Source organism: Phodopus roborovskii, unplaced genomic scaffold (assembly GCF_943737965.1).
Source record: "Phodopus roborovskii unplaced genomic scaffold, PHOROB, whole genome shotgun sequence".
Classification (NCBI taxonomy): Eukaryota; Metazoa; Chordata; class Mammalia; order Rodentia; family Cricetidae; genus Phodopus; species Phodopus roborovskii.
This window is the reverse complement of record NW_026126541.1, coordinates 2,628,553-2,651,913: the sequence shown is the minus strand read 5'-3', so window position 1 is coordinate 2,651,913 and position 23,361 is coordinate 2,628,553. Positions and strand designations below refer to the sequence as shown.

General features: G+C 37.9%; 1 protein-coding gene across 1 annotated transcript in view; it reads left to right on the top strand.

Moving 5' to 3' along the window:
* The window catches only part of Ccdc172 (coiled-coil domain containing 172), a 45,505-nt gene that overhangs the window by 5,644 nt on the left and 16,500 nt on the right, over window positions 1–23,361 (top strand). Inside the window, exons 3-4 of the mRNA XM_051200021.1 lie at window positions 11,746–11,862; window positions 13,087–13,252. Of these exons, the coding sequence (XP_051055978.1) occupies window positions 11,746–11,862; window positions 13,087–13,252 (283 nt within the window). The remainder of the gene's footprint in view (window positions 1–11,745; window positions 11,863–13,086; window positions 13,253–23,361) is intronic.

Here is a 23,361-nt window from a genome sequence, read left to right as displayed (position 1 = left end):
GATTATTTAGTTATAATGTTTCCATGGATACATGTGTACAAATGTATGAGTAACCATATATTTTCAAACCTGTTGAGTACTCCATCTAGGAGTAGAATTGGGGTTATTGTCTGTTCGCTATCCTCCCCCCCCCCCAGCTTGAGGAATGTGAAATGAATTTCACAATAACTAAAAACTTTCGTGTTTGTATCAGTATGTGTGAAGCCTCTGTGCCTCTGTCCTTGCCAACATTTGCTATGTACTATTTCAGTGGCTTTTTAAAAGCTGTATTCATGACTATGTAGAGGTATTTTATTTTGGCTTGTACATCTTATTTACTTAGTGACACTTACTGAAAACCTTTCTAGGTGCTTGTTGACCACTTGGCACTTCATTCTTAGTATGGGCTCCTGATAAAAACCTTGCTTGTGACTCGTTCTTCAGTGAGAAGGCTTGGCCTCTCTGAAGCCACACCCCTTTTCATGGTCACAGAGATAGAATGATTACTTACAAATTAAATATTACATATAGCATTTATTGGTCTCTCCTTCATTAGTGCTGCCTTTATAACAATTGAAAAATTCAAAGAATATTTAGAATAATAATTTAGATCAGACTATGACAACATGGATATTAGACATTCTGATTCAGGGGATTATACACCATCCAAGTGGCATGCTTATAATGGCTTGTATTCACAAAGTTGAAAATCCATTTAACTGTTCTTAATTGTAAAATCAACGATTCTACTTCCATTCCTCTTTTCAAAATTGTATAATATGAAACCTCAGAAATGCTTTGAAAAGAAAAAAAAAAAAAAAAAAAAAAAAAAAAAAAGAAAAGATCTCCTGGAGCCAAGAGGAAAATAGAGCACAGAATACCCTTTCAGATTTACTTTATGTTTTTTTGATTTATTAGAAAATCAGTTAATTGTGATTTTCTCCTAAGCATGTGCAGTCATTCAATAAACATTGACCTGTACAGTCTATAAGTCATACTATGTTGACTAAACTAAATATCATTGTTTATTTATTTATGCATATGTATGCCTCTGTGTAGACGGGTGCACATGTGGGTATGTGCTGTGGAGACCAGAAAAAAGAACCTGGAAATGAGCTGGAGTTGTAAATGGACATGAGCAGCCTTACGTGGGTGCTGGGAATGGAACTGTGGTCCTCTGCAAGGGCAGCAGGTGCTCTTGCCAACTGAGTCATCTCTCCAGCACTGTGAAGCCTTTCTTAACAGGGGAATTGGTTTCAAAAAACCTCAGTTATATAATGAAAATTATCTTAGAATTAGCTTTTTTTTTTCCTGTAATTCTTCAGAGAAAGCCTTATCATGCTTGTGGAGAGAATGACTGACACCTTGGAGATAGGCGAGAGGAGTATGTGCTCTGGGAAATGAAGTCAGGCCTAAGGTATTGTAAACAGGATGTTCCTAGAAACAATGCATTTTCTAAGCATAATGCAAACGGAATGCCCCTACCTTCTGGATTATGCAGGAAGTATGGCAAAGGCAGGCGATGAACAAATGAATGTAGGTCAACAATGCTTTGCTGTTGGTAAACTACTTGAGGGGTTTCTTGAAGGCCCCCATGCCTAATCTGGCTCAGTCATTTTCTGTCGCCATGGAAACTCCTTCCCAGAGCAATTAAAGAACCTACTAACTATTGTAAGAGACCATAATGTTCTGAATGATAGAAGGGCTATGAAAGAGAACAAAAAATTTCAGAAAAAAAATATGAAGCAAGTATATTGACAAACTTCCATAACTGAGCAGAGACCAAACTTAAAAATTCAAATAAATGATGTTATTATTAAAGTTCTGGTAGGCACAGCTATGGACATAACTATAATTTCACCAGAATCTTGGCATCCAAATTGGCCACTTCAGGAGGTAAATGTTCAAACTTTAGGGATTGGGACTTTATCTCAGGTAAAGCAGAGCACAAGATAGTGAAACATATAGGGCCAGGAAGACAGGAAACTTAAAGCCATATGTTGGTGATACTGCAGTGAGTTGGTGGGGATGTGATTTGTTACAGCAATGGAGCACGCATAATATTTACCCAATCTTAGAAACAAACAAGTTCACATATGGTTCTGTAAAAACATTAGAAAGCAGTATAAAGAACAATCACTGACAATTCAGGTTGTACAAGAACAGGACACACAGCTGCTGATCTTCCAAAGGTACCACCAGCTCTACCTTTAAAATGGTTGACAGACAAACTTCTATGGGTTGTGCATTATTGGGCTTTAACAACAGAGAAACTATAGGGTTTTGAAGAGCTGGTACAGGAGCAACTAACTGCTTAGCATATTAAGGAATCAACCAGCCCTTAGAATTCTTCTGTATTTGTTTTAAAAAGAAGTCAGGAAAATGGAGAACGGTAACAAACCTAAGAACTGTTAATAAGGCATTTCAACCAATGTCTGGAATTTTTTTTGACTTCTCTGTTGCCTAAAGGATGGCCTCTCATAGTTATTGATTTAAAAGATTGTTTTTTCAGTATACCTTTACAAGAAAAAGATGAAAAAAAATTACCTTCACAGTTTTTTAACTTAATAATTCTCAGCCTGCTAAGAGATATCAATGGAAGGTTCTCCCACAGGGTATGATACATAGCCCCGCCTTATGCCAATATTTTGTAAGGTAGCTATTGGAAGTAATATGTAAGAAATTTCCTCAGTCTGTAGTTTACCATTGCATGGATGGCATTTTACTATCAGATTAAAATGTTGATGCTTTAGAAAGAATGTTTGAAGAAAATTTTGTCTTGTTGGGGATTACAAATTGCTCCTTAAACACACACACACACGCACACACACACACACAGAGAGAGAGAGAGAGAGAGAGAGAGAGAGAGAGAGAGAGAGAGAGAGGAGATTGTATTAATTATTTAGGCTACAAAATAGTACAAAAATTAGATCCCAAGAGGCCCGAATGAGGAGAGATTGATGGCAGACACTTAATGACTTTCATAGCTTGCTAGGAGACATTTCTGATCTATGGCACATTATGGGATAGTACCTGTTTGACTGATAACCTTAGATGGAGACAAGAACTTAAATAGTCCTTGGGAATCAACAGCAAAGCTGAGAGAGATTTCTCTTTGGTGGAAGAGAAATTACACATTGCTCATGTGGATTCTGTGGACCTGAAGCTTAACTGAATTCTAGACATATCATCCTCTAAGCATTTTTCTACAGGATTTTAATGCAGAGGGAAGATATATTATAGAATGGACCTGTTTACCACATAAGACAAATGGAGAATTAAAAACTCATGTGGAAATGATCTCTGAGTTGATTCTAAAGAGAAAATTGTGACTTTGTTAATTAGCAAGAGTAGATCCAGCAGAAAAAAATAGTACCTTTTACTAATGATGAAATTGTCAAATTATGGGTAGAAAGTGAACCCTGGTAAAGACCTTGTAGTAATTTTTGGGGAGAAGTTAAAAACAGTTATCCCCAAAGAGGATTCAACTTGCAAAGAGAACTGACTGGATCCTTCCTCACATTGTTCGGGAAACACCAATTTCTGGAGCCTCTACATTCTATACTAATGCAAATAAATCATGAAAGGCAAGTTACAAGTCAGAAAATTTAAGCCTTTATGAATCTGTCCAAAAGCCAAACTTACATGCTGTTCTCATGGTTAATGGATTTTATATAATCTCTCAACATAGTTACTGATTCACAATATGCAGAGAGTTGTTTTGTATATTTACACTGCTGAATTTACACAAGATGATATAGAATTCACTTTATTATTTATAAAGTTACAAGAAATAAGCCAGGCACTAGGGAGGCAGAGACAGAACTCTGTGAGTTCCAGGCCAGCCTGACCTACAGAACAAGTACCAGGATAGGCTCCAAAGTAATGCATTGAAACCCTGTCTCAAAAAAAAAAAAAAAAAAAAAAAAAAAAAGTTACAAGAAATAACCAGGAGTGGGAATTATCAGATTCCACATGGGTCTGACAGGCTCTCTAGCACAAAGCAATGAAGAAATTGATCAATTATCGATGGTAAATGTGCTAAAGGCCCCAGAATTTTATAAAGAACACCATGTCAATAGCAAAGGTTAAAAAAAAAAAAAAAAGACTTCCACATGGTCGCATGGTAACAAGGCAAGGAAATTATAAGGAAATGCCCTGCTTGTTCTTTATACAGCCAAATTCCACTACCTTTAGGAAGTAACCCAAAGGATACTCAAAGGAATGGAATCTGGCAGGTGAATGTGTTCCTATTCGTGGTATTTAGAAAAGAGGAATATGTACACCACACCATTGATACCTATTCAGGATTTTAATGGACAACTGCTGTGAGTTTGGAAAAGGCTGATTCAGTACTCACACCTTTGCTAGAAGTTATGGCCATCATAGGTATATCTGCACACATAAAGACAGACCCAGCATATGTCTCTAAGAAAATGAAACAGTTGCTTATTATACTATAAAGCATATTACATGCATACTACACAATCCTACAGGGCAGGCAGTTATAGAAAGATCAGATTGAACTCTAAAGAATATGCTAAATAAACAGAAAGGGATGAAAAAAGAATCAAATAGATTTCATAGTGCTTGATTAACTTTGAATTTTCTAAATGCTAATGAGAAAGGAACACAGCTGCCAGGAAACATTGAATAATACAAAACAAAACTAAACCAGATACACTTTAAAGATATGTTGCCCTCAGAATGAAAACCAGGATACGTGAGAAGGGGTTTTGTTTCCACAAGAGAAGAAAATCTATGGATACCATCAAAATTGACAAAGATTAGTTCTGAACAAGAAACACTTCTTAATTAGAAGAAAGAGAGGATACTTCATCAAGCAGCATGGCCATTTCATCTAAATTAACCTATAATGTTAACAAATGTTTTTTTTTTAATTGATCAGATATAATTTGCCAAAAAGGAAACTCCCCAAAATTAAGGTTAGGGAAGGGTATTTTTTCCCTGACTTTTCAAGAGAATAAAGGCATCCAGGTAAGTAATCCAAAGACCACTAGACAAATGAAACAGAAAAAACAAATCATGCAATGAAATTGTTCCAAGAAATAAATTGGCCTAATGCTATATATCACATTTCCAACAGGATACAATTTCATAAATCTTCCCAAATGTTTGTTTCTGATCTTTTCTACTTTCATGTAATAAAAATAATCTTTTTGTAGTCCCAGTCCATTTAAAGATTAAAAGTGGCTTTGGAGTTGGACTGTGGCTCTCTCCTTCTCTAAACCCAAGCATGCTTGTTAAAGGAAAATCCAAACTCTCCCTCTTTTATCAGAAGAGCCACTTGATATGGGACAGAAGAAAAACAAATACTTCAGAACTATTGTGTTGCCACTAATCTCTTAATCCTCTGGTTTTGTTTTGACTCATTGAAGCTTTTCTTGAGGTCTATAAATTTAAAAGTGTTGTCATGATATTAATGGTCATACAGAGTACTAATTCTGGAAAAGGTTTCATGTGCCTTCCTGTACATGGTTTCAGTTTTACTTTCTTTCAGTTTTCTGCAGTGATCCATGACCATGTCTAACAGCGACCTTTGATAGCACCATTAAGTTGAACAGCACCAACTAAAGAGCAGCTTTGTACTATGAACAGCTCATAAAAATTTTGAGGTGACTTGCTGAGAAGATCCAGCCTCACAGGCACTGCTCAGATCAGTTTCAAGGTGGCCAGCTGAGATGATCCAGCCGCTCAGACTACTCTAGCCAGAATTGAGACAAAGCTGTACTTTCCCATTATGCAGAGACTGAACAAAAATGATACAGTTTGACAGTTGACCCAAAGGTTTTCTCTTTAGGATCTCCTAAAGATGCCAGCACCCACAGACAGTAGGAAGTAACTTTAAGAACACTTTCCCAAGAGGTGGGGTGGGGGCTTTTGGTTGCTCATTGGGTTATAGATGTTTGTCATTGTTTAGTGGGATTGGTTACAAGTTGTTATTTGCAATGGTTAAGAAAAAACTAAAAGAGAATACATTCAAGGCTCTTGTTTTTAAAAGAAAAAAGGGGGATGTAGGTATGGTAGAATAAAAGGGTCAATCATTGAATATACTCTAAAAAAATAGAGCAAGGATATAAATAGGATGATATTTTTTAAAAAGGTAGATTATTGAATATACTTTTAAAAGGCAACTTCTAGTTCTAAATACTTTACATTGGATTGCCCTTTTTATGTTGTATACAAATGTTGTATATTGACATATATATAGCTCATTTAACACTGTAATTCAAATTTCTAGTCTGTGTAAGTTGTTATTACCAACTATGGGGTATAATAAGGAAATACAGGTTAGTAATTAGTCACGTATTACATTTGAACTTTCAGTGACATTAGGTATGTTTGCAAAGTCAAACAGAAACATGTTTTAAATAGGTCATCTTCCAACACTTTGGAGATCTACAGAATATGGCATTCAAGATAGTATAATAATATAGTTTCTTTCTTTTTTTTATGACAATGACAGATGTCTGCTCCTGGCAGCACCAATGTACTCAAGGTGATGGGCACCAAAGAATCTCAACGTGGAGTTTAATTTCTTTGTGGCAAAAGTACCCACTGGGCAAGAAAGTGCCCTTGCCTTGACTTCTGACAGTATGCTGTCCAAATTGGACAAACAGGACACAAAAGAGAGTGACTGCAAACCTTGCTAAGATAAAGTAGACAGTCCTTCAAATATCCGGTTTCACAGAGAAGTCTGTCAGATATGCTAAGTCTGTAGGCCAGGGATGGATGCCCCAATGTTGTAGAGCAACCTTGAGTAACTGTCCAGGCAGACAGCTGTTGATGTCATTTCACAAATTTTTTGGAAGTCGCTTTCTTGCACTCCCTGCCTTCTCAGTTAATAATTCCTTCTTGGGTCTCTGAGAGAGTTGAAGACTAGGTAGGATATTTATAGTTTTCCTTGTTTACCAGACTCAGAAAAGAAAGTCACCAAAGAAATGTATATAATGTTGACAGACATTAAAATATAATTTGCTACTGCAAATTAGAATAAGAAAGGAATTAGGTGCAACCTTTTGGACTCACCAAGATAGGCATTGTTGATGGCTTGTCTATATATTGTATATTGTTATTGTACTTATTGTACATGGCTTTTCTTATATTAGTTATAGCCTTCTTTTTTATATTAGGTTAAAAATAGGAATCGTGATATATTGTTTATGATCTAATAAAGCCACTGGAGATCAGAATGCAAAGTCAACTACGTTAGTTAGCCATAGACGAAAGGTAGTGACTGTACACTGCACACCTTAATCCCAGGATTCAGGAGACAAAGGCAGATGGATCTCCGTGAATCTAAGACCACCCTGGGCTATGTGAGAGTGAATCAGTCTAAAAGAGAAACAGAGATCATGACTTTAATCCCATTATTAGGAGTATATAAGAGCTCAGTACAGTCTCAGAGAGCAATCTAGGATTCTGAGGCTTGGTGGAGATCAGTGCAGTCTGGAGATGCAATCAGAGGACAAGATTGCCCCTTTGTTCTGAGCATTGTTAGAGGTGAGAACTTTCTAGTGGCTGGCTGCTTTGCTTCTCTGATCTTGACTTTGAACCCCAATATGTGTCTCTTGGTTTTTATTATTGATGCTACACTGTATATGTATATGTATATGTGGATATATGTGTATATTATATGTTATAATTTAGTAAGCTGTATAGCAAAAGAATATTGTCTCCTTTATAGTTTCAATTTAAATGTTTTTGACTTAATAGAGTTTTAAATTTCTTATAGGTTCTAGCTCTTTATACCATACTTATTACTCTTTGTCATTTAAATCTTGGCTTGTGGTGTTGTTTTTTTTCTCATGAGAGTTTTTAATTTTTATGTTGTTAGAATCTTTGATACTACTTATTTCAATATGTACGTATTTCTTTAAATCCTTATTTATGTATTTGCCTCTGAACTCTTTTCAGTTGAGAAAGCCTGTTCCTATACAAGATTTTAAACACTATATTTTTTTGGTACTCTGAAAGATCTTGAGCATGAGACTTCCAGGATGAATGAATGATGACTCTGTGCAAAAGGTGTAGAGGAAATGGTTCTGGTGTGTTTTGAGGAACAGGCAGGAAAAGCAATGGGTCAGAGAAGGAAGAATGAGGAAGAGATTGTCGGAGGTTGGAGCATGGTGGATGTTTCCTGTATTGAACCTTTTTTTGCTTGCCATATCAGAGTTAATATGGAGGCAGAGGCAGGTGGATGTCAAGAAGTTTGAGGCCAGCCTGGTCTACATAGGGATCTCCTGGTAAGCCAAGGTTACATAGTGAAATCTTGTTTCACAAGAAAAAGAAAGAAAGAAAGAAAGAAAGAAAGAAAGAAAGAAAGAAAGAAAGAAAGAAAATAAAAAACCTAAAGTGAATGGGAAGGTTGCATTTTGTTCTTAAATCACTTCCTGTTGTCTGGGGCTGACAGTGTCTTCAGCAGAACTTGAGAAGAAAAAGAAATGGGGTGATTTTCAAGTCCTGGGAGAGCTAGCTGTGCCTTTGTTGTCCAGTCTCTGTGTAACAGGAAAATGCAGGGCTTATCTTATCTTATCTTGTCTTATCTTATCTTATCTTACGTCCTGTCTGCAGTCTGTGAGGCTGCCATCTCAGCTAGGCACCCTGAAATTGTGTAAGCAGTTTGTAGTCCAAACCTGATCTTTTTGGGTGGCGTTTGTCAGGTTAGTGGCATTGCTGTGGTCCTGGTGGAAGTGTCATTGTAGGACACCATCATCCTTTTAGGAACTTCAAAGGTCCCTGTTAGGCATGGTCATGGTTTACTACAGAAACACTTTTTAAATGCCACATGCAGCAGATCTCAAGAAGGTTAAAGGACCATCATTTGTTCTGTCCACCCAGATAATTGTATCATGTAATAGTGAGATTGGCACTCAAACACAAGCTATTGGGTCCATGTAGTGAACATATCTGTGTATGAATATGTGTGTATATATACAATCTATGGGTTAATTTATGTTCCTGTATTGTATACATGTTCAGTGCTGATCACTGACATTGGAGACCTATCAGGACTCACCCTAGTGAACACTGATTTTCCCTGTCATGGCAGGCATTAATTGTCTTTACCTCTTTGTCTATGTCTGGTGGTTTGTGAGATTTCCCCATCTTCATTGGCATATTGGCTGGAGGTATAATATTAATGCTATTATTAAAAAGGTAGTAATTGGGATAAGGAAGAGAGCGGGAAGACTAACTCTCTGCTTCCTGGGAGAGGCTACCAGAGCTGTGCCTTTGAAAACAAAACTCACCCAAGAATGGAGACAGGACACTCAATCTTAAGTGTCATCTACCATCTGCAACCTTAACCGAGGAACTTAGTACTGTGAGGCAGCTTGTTGGAAGCTGGAAACACATAGTTTCCCTTCATGGCAGTGTGTGTGTGTGTGTGTGTGTGTGTGAGAGAGAGAGAGAGAGAGAGAGAGAGAGAGAGAGAGAGAGAGAGAGAGAGAGAGAGACAATGGGGTAAGAGTAGGATTGTGGTGGGTGTGTGGAGATCAGAGGACAACTTTATGCAATTGATTCTCTCCTTCCCTGTGGGTTTTGGTAATCAATGTCAGAACAGAATTAGAAGTCAAAAATCTCGATTCTGAAGGACATACTATTTGAAGTGCCTTAATGCATTACAGCAGAGCTTGTCAGCCCATGGCCTGTAGGGTGCATGCATATCACTCCAGAGTACTTAGTGAAAACATGAGATTTATTTGCAATTGTTATTTATTTGTTTTGATAACTCAATCACACAGTTTTCAAACATGATCTCTGTGTGGGATACTGTTGTGTCACATTGTCACATGGCTGGACATACTGATCACTCACCTGTGTGTCTGAAGCAATTCTCAATAACCCTGCCTACTAACCACAATGAGGTTCTGTGTCCGGACATAGGGGACTCGGCGTTTGGTGGTTTTCCTAATTCTCTGTAGAACTTAAGTGCTTTAACTTTTAGTGCTGGGGTGCTAAAGTTCTTCTTACTGCCATAATTACTTTAAAAATAGTGTAAGCATTTCCATTTTAATGTCATGATTTAATAGGAGGGATTTTGGAAGCTCTGGATTTTATTCCCACACTTACCCTTAATTAATTACATGTCCTTTATAAATCTTAAACTTGTACACTTACTTTATTGTCATCTGTATAATAATCATGAAGTAGCTCTGAAGTGTCAGGTTCTTACCCTTGTCTTCTCTGTTGGCATGTTTGCGACCCTGAAGTCTGGCAAACACATTTTCTGTTCTGCATTACAGACACAAGACAGCATCTCATTGTTACCCTCATATCTCTAGTCGTGCAGATTGAACATCTCCATCTTTCTCTGTTGGTTTCTTACTATACGGTTGATGGGAACTGCACCAGTGACTGTAGGCTGGGGCAGCTGTGCTACGACCTTATATAAATGCAAGATCATGCTCCTATTCCACTTCAGCTATTTTTTTCTAAATGCCACTATGCCTAGGACTTAGAAGCTGTAATATTTCAAAATGTCTTTGAAGCCAACCCTTTGCCTCTGGAATAGACTGTTCCAGGCTCTTTACTATTCAATATCTTCTGGGACAGAGATTTCACAACCTGTCTCTCACCTTGAGGAAGTTCTTATAACTAATATAAATCTTGCTTTCTGCAATTTCAGTTGTATTTATATCATTTTTCTTTTCTCTGTAGAGATGAGAACAGCCCTAAACCAGAGGTGATACATTCTCACGAGGGCCAGTACTGAACACTGTAGAAAAATTGTTTTCAGTCCAGAATCCATTTCTCTATCGTTCTGGCATTTGATTCATGTTTCAGAAGGTGCCATTTTCAAAGTCCAAATGAAGTAATAGTTTCTATCTACTATCAGTACTTATGAAATCATTTTCTCTTTAAAATAAAATGGGGTATGAAAATTTAAAATTGAGTTCTTGTGGGGGAAAGGGGGGAAATGTTGGTCTCTGATCCTGTTTGGTGGTGGCACACACCTTTAATCCTAGCCTTTGGAAGGCAGAGGCACGTGAATTTCTGTGAGTTCCAGGCCAACTTGGTGTACGAAACAAGTTCCAGTATAGCCAGAGCTATACACGAAGAACTGAAGAAAGAAAAAGGAAGGAAGGAAGGAAGGAAGGAAGGAAGGAAGGAAGGAAGGAAGGAAGGAAGGAAGGAAGATCGGTTGGCTGAGTGCCTAGAAGGGGCTGGGGTGTTTCACTCTGTTGGCCTTCAGCAACCTGCCGGTGCTAACACCGCTGTCCAGCTTCTGAAGACTAGACCCCCCAGAGTAAACAAATAAAGTCAGAAGACCGTTCTCAGAATGAATTTGAGATAGTTAATGAAACTTATTATTTCTTATAGCTATAGTCACAATACTGGGTTTGGGCTGTGGTTTTCATCCCATTTTTTTCTTAGTAATCATAGAAATTGTGAGAAAAGAAATCTGTTCCTTGGAGCAAGTTCTCCAGAGGTGGATTTCAGTGTGTATGGTCAGATGACTTCAGTCCTCAGATGGAATCATCCTGACTGTGGTGAGGAAAAATAAACTAACCGTGCCCACGAGGAGCCCACGCTTGTCCAGAAGACGGCACTGGAAACTAACTGCTGTGTGTCACTTTCAACAGTGCACACAGAAAGACATTGAATGGAAATTTAATTTTGCATCTTAAAGATTTTACAGGGAAAGTCTCATATATACAATTGCATACATGTTAAATTAACCAAGCTCCTAAAATTTGTATTCATTTGCTTCATTCTGGTTTCTTTATTTTCCTTTTGAAGGTTCAGCAGTTTTCTGAAAAATCATTCCTTTTAAAGCTTTTGAAAACCCACGAAAATGCACTAGAGAGACAGTGCAGTGAAATTATGAACCAAAGGGACACACTGCTGCAAGCCTTCGTAAGTCTCTAGCCATGTCAGTAACTGTGTCAAACACACACACACACACACATATATATATACAGCTTTACTTTGAGACAATTATATGTATGAATATCAGCTGACAATACTGTTCAAATAAAAAATATTAAGGGCTGATTAAAACTGATTGACAGCAATACAGTTTGAGAGAGTTGTTCTGGCAAGGATATACTACAGTTTCAATGAGCCTAAGAGAAACAATATGCCATTGTTTTCAATGACTTTGGTGTTGAGACCCTGTTTTAATGCTCCCCAAAACCAGAGAAGTTTATACTTTTAGGCATATTTATGAGCATGGGTGAAAATATATTGTTTATCTTTTCATCTTAAAGCCAACAAACTGAGCAGTAGTTATGATTACATGACAATTTTGAGATGTGACTAGTCATAAGCTGTCATTTCAAAGAGATACATTTGGGCCATCAAGAGGGCTCAGTGGGTAAAGGCACTTTCCACCGAGTCTGATGACTCTTCAACCCCTGGAACCAACATGGTGGGAAGAACTGACTCCTGCAAGTTGTCCAATCTTCACATGTATGTGATAGCATGTGCATACCCACACTCATACACACACAATGAATAAATAAATGAAACAAGTATGTAAGATGTATGTAAGAATGAAAAATACAGCTCATGACATGACCAGCTTCTAAAAGTGATTCCTCATAATAATCATGCCAGCTGAAAAATAAAAATGCAGAAGACTGATGTTTCTAGTTCTGTCAGGAAATTAGATTTTTGTCCTGTCCAAAGATTTAAATTCATATTTTCATGCACTCTGGATGTTTGATTCATAACATTAAACCTATTTAGATCTAACTGAAATGATTGCATAATTTGCCTTCAGATAACAGTTTTCTTTTTCCTATAAAGCAGCCATCGTCCCTTTGAGTAAAAGTTGTAATTTTCACATTTCTTTATTACTCTTCCACCTAATTGTGCATTATATTGACAAAGTAGCATATGTGATTGTAAAGTAACTTCACAGACACACATATAGTGATTAATGTAACAGTTTCTACTTCACTGATTCTCCAGAATCTGTAAGGATAAAACTTGTTGTCTGACAGCCTCCATCCATAAGCACATTGGCTTGGTCAGCACAGGGTGTTTGTGGCGAAGCAAACACAGCTGATGAGACTTTGGCCGCTGAAGAATATTGTAACCAGTGTGGAGATTTAGTCATTTTTTTCTGCTTTTTAGGAGGCCACAAAGAAAAGAGTGACAGCAGAAGAGGAGAAATTTATTAAGGAAATTACAGACTTCAATGATGAGTATGAAATCGCCAAGAAAAGGGACATTCTGATGAAAGAAGACATGAAGATGGAAATTGCTGACTTGGAAAAGCAGGCAAACGTTTTGAGAGGAGGTACTGACACAGGTCTCCTTTGATTGTTTGATTGAGGGTTCACATGTAGCAGAAGCTGGCTTGGACCAGTGTATCCTAGGCTGGCCTCAGACTTGGTATGGCCCTCCTGTCTCCGTTCTCAGCCCTGAGGTATAAAAGTGTGCCTGCACCATGTCTGTTACAGTGAGTCACTTAGAATGAATGTGTTTTCTGGAAGGTGAGCTCTGTATAATGGCAAATTCCATCATTACACAGCTAACTCTTTTACTTAGTGAATGCATATTGCCATGGTGACTGTGTATTTCACACTCTTCAGAAGTATGTTGGGAACTGAGCAGTTGATCATCTGTCTGGTGTGAATATCAGTTTACTGTCATGTGACTGTAAGGTACTGTTCTAGGTTCCAGGAATATGAAATTTAAAGGTGTAAGGAACAAATGTATAAGCCATGTGATGAGTTAGAACTTGTGCTGTGAATTGCTCATCAAGCTTGTATAAAGTATGAATATCTGTATGCATGTTAATGGAATCCAATAAGATGATAAAACAATTGCTAAAGAGAGGGGCGTGAAGGAGCTGTTAGGAAAATAAGAGTACTTTAGCACTCACAGGCAGGGAATGTCCGGGACACCTGTCCCCAGAGGCTCTCTTCTACCTGAGGTTTGTTTCTCTGCCTCCGGATCAGGCTGAGCTGCAGCTGATTGCCACTGCCCAATAATTCCTTGAGTATATTTCCTCTTAACCGGAAAACTCACAGTGAAGCGAATAATAATTCCTTAGATGGTCAGTGTGCTGTGATGAGATCAGACCTAAGGGGAACCCAAGGATGCCATCGCCCATGGCCGCTCAGAAGTGCGGGTGCAGGGACGCTGGGCACTCCCCGCCTAGCATAGGACGCAGGGTCCTCCCCGAGCTCCGCTGCCCCGTTCTGATGAGTCCCTTTCCCTTTGCCTTCTTCTGTGAGGTGTCTTGTGCCTGCAGCCTCCTGTGTGCAGCGTGCTTCTGCTCTGCAGCACTGGAAGATGGAAATGGTTCTCTTAAAGACTGTGTGACTCTTAGATGAACCAACTGAGGGCAGTTCCACTAGAAAAAAGCTGTAACTACAGTTTTTTTCTGAGATCAGACTTTGTTCTGATAAAACACTAACAACCAATATCAAGTGTTTTTTAAATTTTTTCTCTCTTATGGAGGATAGATTATTTTCTCATACAATATATCTTGATTACAATTTCCCCTCCCGCTAGTCCTGGCCCTCAAGCTTAACTGATTTTCTGAGACATCATGGTAGATTTCTCTGACATCAAAACAGTTTTAAATTTCTATTCTGTGTTTTATATTTAGATCATGATTTCCTAGCATTTCTGTGGGTTTGTCTTCACTGACAGGTGTGTATTTTACTTCCTGAAACAACTAATAAGGAAATGCAAAGATGAAACGCTAGGACACAATGTGAATTCAATGCGATCTTTTTTCTCTCTGTGGCTCTGGACCCTGTCCTGGAACTCGCTCTGTAGACCAGGCTGGCCTCGATCTCACAAAGACCCGCCTGCTCTGCAGCCCAAGCACTAATGGTAATCTTAAAACACTAATGAAGTCTGAATAAAAATGTGAAAGAAGAACAAAACAATAAAACAAATGATTCAGAGTAGACCCAAGTTTGTCTGTATCAGTAGCTGACACCAAATGGTCAGCCAGTCACCAAAGTTAGAGGGAAGAGCTGGGTAGAAGGACACACATACTTTTCCAGGTTATGTGGAGGAAAGAGGGCTCAGTGGTGAAGGGCATGCATTGCTTTTAATGAACACCCAAGATCCATTCCCAGCACCCACATCTAACAGATGATGCCTCCTGTAACTCTAGCTCTGTGGAAAGTGAAATGTCTCTGACACCCTTAAACATAATGCACAGACACAGACATGCATATATATATAAATAGCAATGAAACATTCTAAAAGGAAGCTAATGAATAAAAAGACATACTTTGTATACAATAACCATAGAAAGCTAACATTTTTAGTGATAATCAGATACAATTTAATAAAAAAGTCACTGAAATTAAAGAGAATTTTATATTGAAAAGTTTAATTTCCAGTCAGTTAAGAATATTGGAATAATACATACTGTATTTTTCTAGCATAAATAAATAAGTAAAAAAAAATTCACAAGCAAAAAAGTATCCAACAAAACCTAAACATTTGGAAATTAAATGGCACATTTATAAAAGAAAAAAGTCATTGTCCAAAAGGGAAATAAAAATAATTGAATTATAATATAAATTCGGCATATCAAAATTTTGTGGTTTAGGCAGTGTTTATTTGGAGGCATATAAGTAACTTTAATGCTTATATTACTCTAAATAAAAGAATGGCCTAAGGTTGATATGTTTTACATGAAGAATATCCTAAAAAGTAGTACAGATAAATTCACATGAAGGAGGAAACATGAGTTTGAATATCAAAGCAGATACCAAGGAAAAACTGAAAAAGGAAGGGACAGTGTCTTTCCCCATGTTGTGACACATGTTGTTAGCATGAGGAAAGCATGTGGTCAGCTCAGCAGTCACTCTGCAGAACATGAGCCCAGACTCCAGAGTACACCAGGTAAATGGGTTTTGACAAGATGGAATTTCAGCTCCATAGGTGAAAAGATGACTCCTCAGTAAGTAAGCTAGAGCTGTTGGACATCTACTGTAGTGTGTCACACACCATGTTACCAATTAACTTGAGGGACTGGAGAAGTGTTTCCATACTTAAGGCAATGCTCTGCTTCACAAGACCGGGATGTAGTTCCAGCACCCATTTTGGACAGCTTGCAGCTACCTGTAACTCTGGCTACACAGAATCCAATGCCCTATTCTTTCTCAGCTGATAACTGTACACACATGGCATATACTTATTCAGACATAAACACATACACATAAAGTAAAAGAAAAAAATTTAAATCTACCTCAGAATAAACTTATAGCTATGCATAACTCCTGGCCATACCACCTGCGTTAGAAAGGAAGATGGACATTGAAGAAACTCATTATGGAGTTTGCTTCCAATATGTCAAGACTAGCCATTTGGACAAGATACTGCTCTTGTCTGGACTGTTTGACTTTGTGCTATATAAACTGGACATGCAGGACCCTCATAAAAGTGACTGCTGATTCCAGATGGGCATTGCTACAGAGTTCCTGTTTCATGGAAGAGTCTGCCAGACAGTCTGCAGGACACAGAGAAAAGTGACTGACAAACTGCCAATACAAGAAGACAGTTTAAAGTTTCCTGCTTTTCTGAGGAGTCTGCCAAACACACTATGGCCTATGGGCTGAAGATACATTACAGAACTTTGGGTGACTGACCAGGCGAGTTGTCTCTGTCATTTCTAGAGTTTGTATATTATCCTTCTGTGGTCTTTGAAGGAGTTGAAGACAGATAGTTATGGTTATAGTTTTCCTTAGTTAGGATTAAAGATAAGTTAAATATAGGACTTTAGATTCACAAAAATAGGATAGATAATGAAATATTTTAACTCTTACTAAATGTTAATGGACTGAACATTGTTAACTGTGGTTCTTATTTGATAACTGTTTTGTTATATATTTCACTATGTTAAGGTTCAAACCCATCTTTTTATTTAGAAAAGAAGAGATGATAGGAGAGTCATTCTGGAAATATGTTTCTCTTATTGGTTAATGAATAAAGCACTGTTGGTGAATAGGAAGGAAGATAGGCGGGACTAGGAGACAAGGAGGATTCTGGGAGATGTAGTAAACGAGATTCAAGATGTAGGGACTTGAGAGAGCAAAGGTCCGGACATTCTTTCTGGTAAGATAAGACAATGTGGAAACACTTAGATTAATAGAAATGGGTTAATATTTAAGACAGAGGTAGCCAATAAGAAAGGCTAGTAACCGGCCAACAGCTTTGTATCTGGTACAGCGTCTCTGTGTGTTATTTGGGGCTGATGTGGCAGTGGGACCAGGCTGGTGGGAAAAATATTCGTAACAAACCACATTTAGGAATGTCCTGAGGAAAACAGAAACAGGAAATGCCAGGACTGGCAGGATGGCTCAGCGTTAGGACTGCCGGTTCCTCCTATAGAGAACCTCAGTGTGGTTCTCAGCACCCACATGAGGAGGCTCACAGCTGCCTACCCCTCTGGGTTCATTTGATCTGATGTCTTCTTGCTGTGGGTGCACCTGCATGCACACAGTTCACATCAACTCACATGAGCACGCATATGAACATACATAAATAATAAATAAATTATAAATAAATAATAAATACGTATAAAATAGTTTCACCCTTTTCAAAACTAGAAATGTGAACCATCAGAGGAAAAATACACACTAGAAGTAAAAATAAATTGAAAAAAAAGTTAGGAAAATGAAGACAGACTATGGCTGGAAATAAAACATTTGTGATGTGTGTACATGGGCTGTTACTCAGAAAATAATGAGCTCTCACATCTTCAAACCGAGAAGGCAACAAGGTCAGTTATAGCAGGGGAAGATTTGAACTTAACAGTACAGAACTGATGACCAGTGAACACACTGGAAAGGATTCAACATTTTCAGTCATGACCAAGATATGAATTAAAATACAGTGAGCTGTCATTTTGCATTCATTTAATCAACATTAAATAGACTGACCAAGTCATGTGTTGAGAAAAATGAAGAACATTTGAAACCACATAGTAGTATTAAGATAGAAAATAAATGGTAAAATTCCTTTCAGGAATTGTTTGGCAATTTTTTAAAAGTTAAATATACATTTATCATACACTCCACCACAACTAGATGTGCCAGAAAAATTAACACAAATGTTTTTGGAAATTTAATTCACAGTAGCCAAAGACTGCACATAATTGTATATTCATAGGTGAATAGCTAGACAACAGTTGACAAAACTTGTAATATACACCACGGAGGGATCTCATGTAACCAGAGCTGTACGCATTCCACACTGTGAACCTAAAGGAAATGGATACAGGGGTCACAAGGGATCTTTTGGTGTTGATGTAAAGGTGTGTTCTTATTTCTAGGGCTAGCTTCACAGAGTTGATCACTATCAAACTCATGGAATTGTGCGGAACATTAAAATTGAAATTTAAAAGAGAGAAAAAAAAGTCTGTGGTACCGCAATCCCTGTCAGAGTGCTCCCACTGTGTGTCTTCTCCCAGAAGCACAGGTTTGATAGCCGTGCCTCGATGGTACCTGCTCCTCCTGCTTCTGCTCTCACAAAGTCTTCAGCAAGTGTTTGATGACAGTTTTATGCTGATGACGGTCATCTCCCTAGAGGAGGGGCTTTGTCCCCAGCCTTGCTCTGCCATGCATCCCATCGCGTCTGCCTTTATTGTTCAACTTCAGATTTTACCTATAACTGTGTTTCAGGGTATATGATCACACTGTGAACTCCAAGTTTGCATTAATTAAATAAAATCAACCTTGGGTCAGGAGGTGGAGCCAGCAACTAATTGACAGAAAGTAATCACAGAGTCAGAGGGAGTCTGGAAGATGGATAGTGAGACACACAGGAAGGAGTATGGAGGGACTTCGAGTGTGGCTGTCCTTTTCAGTTTGGAGTGATGGAAGGGACACTCTCTTTCTGAGAGACGCTGGTAAAGAGGGACCTCAACCTCTCTGAGCTAGCAGATATTCACCCCAGCCTCAGACTCCCGAGTAATCATTGGTAAGTGGAACTATAGAGAATTAAACTGGCTCTTCCAATTACTGGCTCTTACATTATCTTCATGTTCATTTTAAAAGTTATAATTACACTTTAGTTAGTGTATGTGTGTGAAGTGTGTCATGCACAAAGCAGGACATGTAGGAGGTCAGAGGACAGGTTGCAGGGTCTGGCTTTCTCTCCACTGTGTGCTCCCCAGATCAATGCCATCCTGCTGGCCCTGTTTCAATTTCACTATCTGTAGTTTCCATCTATACAGAAATTTTCACTGCAACAAGTTAGGAATCCCACTTTAGCCTTTTCCAAATGACTGGCGAGCTGTTTAATACTGTTTTTTACATGGTGTGTCTGTTTCCAGACATTTTAAATGTCTATATTTGTTATATTTTAATATTATGTATATATTTGTGTATGTCTCTTTTCCTGATTGTTTTCTGTTTTAGTTTCATGTCGTAATTTGATAACTGCTTTTTATATGGATTATTATGTATATATTTTCTTTGGTAAAAGTGAAGTTCAAAGGTGTCTTGTATTTTGAGTTACACTAAATTTATTAATGAACTTAGGAAGAACTGATATCTTCTTAACCTTGGGCCTTCCTGTCAGAAAAATGAACGTTGGGCAGGTTGTCCTCTGACCACCACAACATACATGATGTAATGTACATGAACCTTCACACACACACACACACACACACACACACACACACACACACACACACGAGAGAGAGAGAGAGAGAGAGAGAGAGAGAGAGAGAGAGAGAGGAAGGGAGGTGAAAAGTGCTTCAATTGTGTTTGACTGTTGTTGCTACTATTTCTCTAAGCACCACTGTATTTTAAGTGGGTTTCTCACGATTATGGGCTCTCTACAGGTAAAGTGACTTCTTCGACATTTAGATCCCTAAAACTTTCTGCTTCACCTAATGACAACTCTCTTGGTTTTCCAGTATTCATTTTATCTTTGAAATGTAGTGTTATTAGTGTATGCCCAAGAGTGGTATAGCTGTATAGCTGGACCTTGGGGTAGATTTAATCCCAATTTTCTGAGAAACTGCCATATTGTTTTCCAAAGTGGCTGTACAAGTTTGAACTCCCAGGGGCAATGGAGGAGAGTCCCCCTTGTTCCATATCCTTACCGGCATGAGCTGTCTTGTTGATCTCAGCCATTCTAACAGTATAAGAAGGAATCTCAGAATCTCAGAGTGGTTTTTATTTGCATTTTCCTGATGGCTTAGGATGTTGAGTACTTCTTTAAGTGTTACTCTGCCATTTGAGATAATTCCGTTGAGAATTCTCTGTTTAGGATCTGTACTTTTTTTTTTTAAATTGAGTTATTTGGTTTCTTGAGTTCTATATACTTTTTGGAAAGTAGGCCTCTATCAGATGTGGGGATGGTGAAAATATTTTCCAGTTCTGTAGTCTGCCATTACAGAAGCTTTTTAGTTTCATGAGATCCCAATTTTTAACTATCAATCTTAGTGTAAGTACTACTGGTGTTCTGTTCAGGATGTTGTCTCCTGTGTCAACACTATATTCTGCTTTATCTTTTATCAGATTCAGTGGATGTGTATTTATGTTGAGGTCTTTGATGACTTGGACTTGAAGTTTGTATAGGGTGAGAGACAGGGATCTATTTGTGTTGTTCTCCATGTAGGTTTCCAGTTAGACCAGCACCATTTGTTGAAGATGCTTTCTCTATTCCATTGTGTAATGTTGGCTTCTTTCTCAAAAATCAGGTATCCACAGGTGTGTGGATTTATGTCTGGGTCTAAAATTGATTCTGTTATCCGTCTTTCAGTTTTTTTTAAAAATGGCAATACTATATGTATTTTATTACTATGTCCCTGTAGTAGACCTTGGATTCAGGAATAGTGATACCAACAAAAAGGTTATTTATGGAAAAGGATTAATTTTTAGATATCCTGTTTGTTTGTTTGTTCGTTTTTTTCATATGAGTTGAATTTTATTCTTTCAAGATCTGTAAAGAATTGTGTTGAGATTTTGATGGGGATTGTGTTGAATCTGTAGATTGCTTTTGGTAAGAATGACATTTTCATTATGTTCTATCGATCAATGGACATGAGAGATCTTTCCATCTTTTGATATCTTCTCCATTTTCTTTCTTCAAAGACTTGAGGTTCTTGTACATAGGTCTTTCATTTGCTTGGTTGGATCCACTCTAAGATATTTTTTATTATTTGTGGCTGTTGTGAAGGGTGTATAGGAGGGCTACTGATTTTTTGGGGGGTGGGTCATCTTGTATCCAGCAGATACTTTGTTAAAGGTGTTAATCAACTGCAGGAGTTTGCTGGTAGAATTTTTGGGGTCACGTATATATATCATATCATCTGCAAATAAAGATGCTTGACTTCTTCCTTTCCAATTTGTATTCGCTGATCTCATGGTTGCATTTGCTTCTTTTTGTTGTAAGAATTTCCAGGTGTGCTGCTAAGTTGCTAGTATGTGATCTCTCCCAATTTTTTATGAAGGCACTTAGTGCTATGAACTTTCCTCTTAGCACCGCTTTCATTGTGTTCAATAAGTTTTGGTATGTCATGTTTTCATTTTCATTGACTTCTAAGAAGGCTTTAATATCTATTTCTTCCTTGACACGGTAGTCACTTAGTAGAGAGTCATTCAGTTTCCATGGGTGTGCAGACTTTCTCTTGTTTCTGTCGTTGTTGAAGTTCAGTTTACCCCATGGTAGTCTGATAGGACACGGCGGGGGTTATGTCTGTTTGATCTGGTGAGACTTACTGTGTGACCAAGTGTTCTCTTAGGGGCTGAGAAGAAAGCATATTCTCTTTTGTTTGACTGAAATGTTCTATAGCTGTCTGCTAGATCCATTTGGTTCATAACATCTGTTAGCTCCAGTATTTATCTGTTTAGTTTTTGCCTATAGTATTATCTACCCATTGATAAGAGTCTCCTATTACAATGTATGAGGGTCAATGTCTAATTTTATCTTCAGTAATGTTTATTGTATGTACTTGGGTGCCCTTGTGTTTGGGACATAGATGTTCAGAACTGAGACTTCATCTTGGTGATTTTTTTTCTTTGTTGAATATGTAGTGTTCCCAATCTTTTTTGGTTAGCTTTGGTTGGAAGTCTATTTTTGTTAGATATTAAAAATTTGCTATATCAGCTTGCTTATTGCTTCCATTTGCTTGGAAAATATTTTTCTAACCTTTTACTCTGAGATAATGTCTGTCTTTGATGTTGAGGAGAGTTTCTTGTATGCAGCAAAAGAATGGGTCCTGCCTTTTCACCCACTCTGTTAGCTTGTCTCTATTAATTGTGAATTGAATATGTTGATATTGAGAGATATTAATGACCAATGATTGTTAATTCCTGTTATTTTGTTGTTGTTGTTGTTGTTGCTGCTGCTGCTGCTGGTGTGTTTGTACAGCATAATACCCAGAATGTACTCTTACATGGGCACGGTTACTTTCTTCTGATTTTTCTGGTGTGAGATTATTTATTTCCTATGTTTTTGTGGATGTAGTTAATCTCCTTAGGTTGAAATTTTCCTTCTAGCACTTTCTATAGGACTCATTTTGTGGGTAGATAATGCTTGAATTTGATTTTGTTGTGGAATGTCTTGTTTTCTCCATGTATAGTGATGGAAATTTTGCTGAGTATAGTAATCCAGTCTGGCATCTGTGGTCTCTTTAGTCTGCAAGACATCTTACCAGGGCCTTTTCACTTTTTGGATATCCATTGAAAAGTCGGGTATAATTCTAATAGGTCTGCCCTTATATATATTGCTTGGCCTTTTCCCCTTTCAGTTTTTAATATTTTCTTTGTTGTGTATGTTTAATGTTTTCATTATTATGTGACAGGGAAACTTTCTTTTCTGTCCTAATCCATTTGTTGTGTTAACTTCTTGTACCTTTATAGGCATCTCTTTCTTTAGGACGTGTTTGAGACCAGACCAGCACATGCTTACACAGGGTGGCAGATAGTCCATAACTATCTGTTTATGAGGAAGACCTCCCAAGGACCCTTACAACCCCTGTCCATCAAGGATTGACTGGGTTTCAGTCTTCCAAGGCCCCTGCATTGTACAAGATCTTTCTTTCTGTGTGCCTGGTTGTGTGTACTTCCTCACACCTATTTTTAAATTGGGAAATAAAGTAAAACTTTAAATTATTTAGCCTTGTGATTGAGGACTGAAACAGCACATCCTCTGTCTCAGGAACATTTAAATCCAAAATGTCTCCATTATTCGTGTTTAAGTGTTACAAAGCTGTTGTCTGATGATGCTGAAAAGATGCTGGGCTATCATTCGTCAGTCATAAGAGTTACATGGTGTCCCGGAGTCATCATGTAGCCATTAGTATTTTCCTTTGTGTTTTTCATTATGAATGAAGCAGAGGGATAGAAATTCTGCTTAATTAATGAATAGAAACACATTTTAAACAGCGTGGGTTCTCTCTCTCTCTCTCTCTCTCTC